Source organism: Ranitomeya variabilis, chromosome 4, assembly GCF_051348905.1.
Source record: "Ranitomeya variabilis isolate aRanVar5 chromosome 4, aRanVar5.hap1, whole genome shotgun sequence".
Classification (NCBI taxonomy): domain Eukaryota; kingdom Metazoa; phylum Chordata; class Amphibia; order Anura; family Dendrobatidae; genus Ranitomeya; species Ranitomeya variabilis.
In genome coordinates, this window is record NC_135235.1 from 186,881,072 (window position 1) to 186,887,071 (window position 6,000).

The 6,000-nt window shown below is 40.2% G+C and overlaps 1 protein-coding gene across 1 annotated transcript in view; it reads right to left on the bottom strand.

The window, feature by feature from the left end:
• LOC143770150 (cytoplasmic phosphatidylinositol transfer protein 1-like) overlaps positions 1 to 5,447 on the bottom strand; it is a 165,638-nt gene extending 160,191 nt beyond the window's left edge. The window contains exon 1 of the mRNA XM_077259479.1: positions 5,161 to 5,447. Within this exon, the coding sequence (XP_077115594.1) occupies positions 5,161 to 5,208 (48 nt within the window). The 5' untranslated portion in view covers positions 5,209 to 5,447. The remainder of the gene's footprint in view (positions 1 to 5,160) is intronic.
• Between the last annotated feature and the right edge of the window lie 553 nt (positions 5,448 to 6,000).

The following is a 6,000-nucleotide window of genomic DNA, read 5'->3' on the forward strand; positions in this document are numbered from 1 at the left end:
ATCACATGGACTGTGACATCCCTCCTCAGAGTACAGGAGAAGAGAAGAAGCTGTTCTGTCAACATTATGTTACTGGAAGCAGAAGAATTGATGCCTGGAGCAGTCTGTGACACCTCTGAGTCGGCACAGATTGTAGCCTGGCAGAATAAACAATAAATTCTTAGCTCCATAGGAAAAAATAATTAAAGTCCGAGATAACCTTTTTAATCTTAGGATATATGCAAAACAGAAAGGCTTGTTAACTTGTCAAACATTCACCTATGAAATAGCTATCTCTGAAAGATGGCACTAGCGATGTTGTTTTCTTTCCATTCAGGAAAGAGTTAATTTGCATGCTTTTCCAACGAAACATTGCTACCCAGCTGAAACCTAAAGATGTTGTCCGACCTTAGGCTGCAAGTCACAAAGAGTGACTGCAGACTTGTGAATCCTCACATTGAGCACACTGTGTGCTGGAAGGATTCTCCAGTGCCGAAACCGGGAGCGAGAAGGCAAAATTGTTATTTGCATATATGTGGTCGCATGTCGACTAGATGTGCGCGGCCACGTTCAATGCAAATGAATTGAGTGAGGTCGGGTCGGACACAGTCTAGTAGGAATGCTGGTGAAAGTATGGAAATTGTGCACTTGTGCTCACATGACCGCCTGCACCCGGCATCGTCACCGTTGAAGCCTCACAGCACACAATGCGCTCAATGTGAGGATTCACAAGTCTGCAGTCACATACTGTACAGTGACTACAGACTTGTAGCCAAAAGCTAGACAACCCCTACAAGTAAAACCAGTTCCCACTCTCAGCCATTACTCCACAGACACACAGCCAGGAAAGCTACATAGCACATGACCATTCTTTTGTTTAGGCTACTAATGGATTAACTATAAAACATAATACTTTCTTGTGATGCATCAAGTGGGACGATCACTAGATAAGTAGTGCCGCATAATGAGAGCATTAGACTCATCATAAAAGCAAGTGCTGCTGTTTACATTGACTAAATTAATGCTTCAACTCACGTAGATACAATGTAAGCAGAAGTGATTGACCTATGTAAAGCAAGTGAGAACACAGCACTCTATACAAGTGCCTGAATGCTGCCGAGTTGATAGAAACAAGTGGTCATATGCACCACAACGCACATGGCAAACTTGACACTTACTCCTTCTGAAGGCCAGTGTATCTGCATGAAATAATGAAATATAAAATTGAGGATTTGTGCAGAACGCACAGCTTATGGCTTAAAGTTAGAAAAAAATCTTAAATGAGTCATTTGTTCTATTTTTTATTAGTATAAACCAGCTTTACTTTGCAGACTGGATGAGAAGAAACAGAGTATATAAAATAAAATGGTGACACCAATGGGTGGCTGGTTAATGTCTCGAAAGAACAGAGATGAAGTTAAGGTGTAAACACTATCTCTTAACAGGGTAAAACTGTGACAATTCTTGAAGAGAAGCCATAAGAAAATAACAAGTGCTTTTCTAGCTCATCCAAAAGTCTGTAATTTGATGAATCATCTCCGCATATCATGAAATTACATTGTCAGACCAAATCCGACAGTCAAGAGGATAATTGGTGACGAAGCAGAAGTTACATGTAGGTCTGACAGCGACCGCAAACATAGCACTTGAAAAAGATTTTTTCGGCCGAATATTGGATTTATTGATGAGTTAAGCCTCGCTGTGACATGAAAGTTCATTAAAGTTGGGACATTGAAATTCTAATATAGAAAAACTACTGTAGCTGACCTCATAGGCAGCTCCATGATTAAGACCTGCTTGGGTCAAAACATGTTGGTTTCTATGCCTTTTTTAAAATCATGACTGTTTCCAAACTGCCTGATCTTTTTGTTACATGTTTTTAATATGAAGAAATAAATAGATGTTTTAAGAAACCTTGGGTTTTCTGGGATCATTCATCCAAAAAGGCGCTGGATGTTAACTATTTGATGCATATCAACTTTCACCCAAGGGATCCGTGCAGCCTGGAGGACATTTTAACCAGAGGACGAGGTGAGCTGACAATCTCATTTTATACATATGACCTCATATGTGGGTCACTTCCGGTGGTGATAGTCCTTTTATCCAGGAGTCAAGTCAAGGAAATGACTGTCATCTTTTAATAATCTTAAGAATCTTTTAAAGTTCACAAAGAAGCCAGTGGTCGTAGTTTTTAGACCCCAGTCAACGAAATGATGACGACAACTCTGTAATGGCACGTAAGATCATTAATCAAAGTGGCCTGCCAAGAAGGAAGCTTATTGAAGAGCTGCTGACATTATACTCCTTTATGTACGGAAATGTCTTGGATGTTTCCAGAAGTGGAGCCATTTCATATAAACTAGTGATCACAGGCCACACGTTTCCATCAATCATTTGCTACTACGGTCAGCCTTTACCTAGCTTTAAATGCCTCTAAAATGAAAATAAAGAATTTAATTTACCTATTCAGCAATGCAAATCTTGAGAGCCAAGTTGTGTGGAGACACATCTGGGAAAGTTCAGCAATGAAAAAGCAATGAAGATTTGTGAATATAGCTTGCGATAAGGACATAGTGTCAGATACATGGCATAATCCATACACAAAGTTCTCTACTCTTTTAGATTCATTTTATAGGTAAATTATAAAATGGAGTTCAAAGGTGAAGGAACTTGAAAGGTCTCATTCTACATGGGCAGACTATTATCACTTATCTTAAAAGAAACAAAGGATTAGGTAGCTACTTGCTCAATCTTTTATGTTTAGACAGAGGCTTTCAGGAGTCAGCCTACTTGTCTCTATAGCCATTAGACTGTGAAAAGATGTTATGTTTATAGGCCCACATACACATTAGGCTATGCTCACATGTCCACTTATCATCCCTTAGCACAGATCCAGTAGCAACCTATTGACAAATTTTGTCCGTCTAAAAAGAACTAATCTCAAATGGTACCATTTTTTTTAACGTTGAAGTCTACGGCACATAAATCCATTAATTCTACATCTGTGTTCTTCCATTTGAAACTGAGCCCAGTAAGCAAAAATCCACAGATCCTTTTTAAATGAAAGAATAATGGATGGGTAATCAACGGTTCCTTTTTCCATAGATTTCAATGTGCAAAAAACAGATATGGTTGAAATAATTTTATTTTTTTTAGGCGTACAAAAAAGTTGTGTCTGCACAACATTTTTCGTCAAACGATTGCTGCTGAGATCCGTTCTTACAGATGATTACTGGACATGTGACCATAGCCTTAGACTAAAGTCAGTTGGAAGAACGAATACTGATATTGTCAGGATCTGCTCACAGTTTAATGTGTATGGAAACCTCAAGGGACAGAATGACCCACACGGCTGATGTTTTGTGGCCGATCCTTTTGTTCTCCATGGAAGAAAGAGTGGCTCTCTCAAAGACAAAACAGAAGCACTCACCCAAGCCAAACGTCTCAGTATATGGGTGAGTCAGAGGAGATAATTAAAGTGCATTGGGGCCTAAAAGAGGACCTTTCACTGGATTTTTCAATTTAAACTAAGAAGCTCCTCAAATTGCCCCTGTTTTATTGATTCTGGAACAGTTTTCTTCCCCTTGGGAAAAAAGATGAAAACTTTCCTTTCAACCAATTAGGCATATACCAGATAACTCCTCTGTTGGCATTTGCTTTTTCTCCTCTGTGACATAAACTCTGTCTTATACGTCCAGTTGGTTGACCGGAAAGTTTGCATCCCTATTACCGGGGGGGGGGGGGGGGGTGTCCTAACTTGAATAGAGGGACAGAGAAGAAAAAAGATGAAAAGTAAGTGGAACGGTAAAAATTACAGGATGTACTAAAAGAAAAAAAATCAAGTCAAAAGGGAAAAATCTTCTTTATGACCACTTTAACATAGAACAATGCTCATATCATCACCTATAGGATGAAGCAAATGTTGACACTGAGACTGGCAATAGACATTAGACTAAATTTGCAAAAACAGATGTTTTTCGCCACTTCAGATGGTTATCTTGCATGAAGTGATAATGTTTTTCCAGTCATAAATGAATAGCTACCAACTGCTTAAATTTTAATCTACGCTGTTGAATTTTTTTGGCTACTGGTTGACAACCTTGGTCACTTATCAGTAATTGCAAATCTGTGAGACGATCTAGTTATCTACCTTTGCTTTAGATACCATACTTCTTTTTCCTCAAAAATTTATAAAGAAAATGATCTACCACCAAGTTAAGCTGTGGCTTCTTGGTGGCTTTGGTCTCACAAGTCAGCAATGTCCTAGACTAGTCATCCAACAGAAAACTTAGTTTTTTAGAGCTGATGTTTAGAGAGATAAGGAGGAAACCAGTGAAATCGAGTCTTATCCGATTAACAAAGGTGAGTGTCTGCAGAGTGTCATCATACTAGACCTGGGTGGTTGTGCCATCTTACAAAAGGCAAGGAGTAAAGACCTCCTATATAGTTTGAGGATCCTACTGAACAACTTATCACATTTTCGACCCCTGTGTATAACATGCATATCCTGGTCTTACATAGAGTTAGTTTTGAATGAGCCATTCATGCACACCATCAACTTCTAGATCGAAGCATTCTGCAGTGATCCATCAATCCAAGGTATTATTGACACAACACTGTTTTATTAAGATCCACGATCAATCAGAATGAGCGGAGGTTGACATGGAATTAATTGACACACTTTGTGATGGTTCTGTAGAGCTCAGCAATTACAGAAAATCATGCGAGATGTGTCGCAGGTATCTGGACTGGCTTGACATGCACCTACAAGTTGAAGCCAGCTGTGGAATGATGACTATGAGCAGTTTCCTTTGCACATAAAGACGTTCACTGTACAGTATTTTCTCCGGGGTGAATGCAGACTGGCACAGGCAGCGAGAAAATGCTTTGACGTAGGCACACTTGTCTTACACAAGTGGAATTAGTGCTATTCAGCCTGCGTATCAAAACATTCTGCTTCATCGGGGAACATGAAAAGCTGATGGCAACAGTATCTCATGTTTGACCTTCTTATTTGAGGCACCGGAGTATAAAGGACGGAAAGCAGATGTCTCTTCCATATCGTTCATACAGTAACACCGCAATGAATTAAGCACGCACGTTTCGCTGGAAAAAAAGCAGAATACAATAACCCCAACCATAAGCAATTCTGCAAACGGAGAATGAGATTTCCCAGCTTACCTCATCCACGGTTAGGGGCATACAGATCCGGTACTCCTTTACCAGCATCCTGGGCCCAGCGCTGGTTCTGTACTCAGGGAAAACTTTGCCAAGATTTCTGTTTCCCTCACCTTGCAGTATGTGCCTTTTCTCAGCAGGGCTTCAGGCACACCTTTGCATGAAAGTGAAAAACTCCACCTACCACCACACACACAAAAATGTTAACTCATTGCTGGCAAAAGCGGTGACTGGGGACACAAAAGTCTTCTGCAAAGCTCCCATGTACAGCCTGAAGCAGCTCTGACAGTGCACTGCTCTTGTTTTCTAGATTCCCTCTCTTTCCTTCTCTCTCCCTCACATCCCCCTCTCCCCTTTCCGTTTCATCACAATGCCTTCTTTTCCCTCTCCTGATTGACTTGTAACTTGTGCTTAAATGTTCATTTTCTCCTGCATTATTTATTAGTAGTGTACACAAGGAGCAGACAGCAGTCACTTAGGAGTATTACCGCAGCCCATCGAGCCCCCCTGTATTTATGGAGCATTTACAATAATGGCATTTCTGGCACTTAATTGCTATATTTATGCCTCATATGCGCTACAAGCACCACAATGTCAGAGAAGGGGCCATGGGAATGCCATTGATTCACTCTTGTCAAATTTGTGTTTATTGCTCAATATCCAGAGGCAAAGTCTCAGGTTTGTTTTTTCATCAGCAAAATCACGTGGAGAATGACAGCACTCCAAAAATCTGACCCAGATTTGACAACGAAACTGGGACAAAAACCAGTGGCATATCATGAATCCATATGTAAAATTGACCAATGCGATGGGGCGAGTCCGCTTAAAAAAATCCTTTCAGAT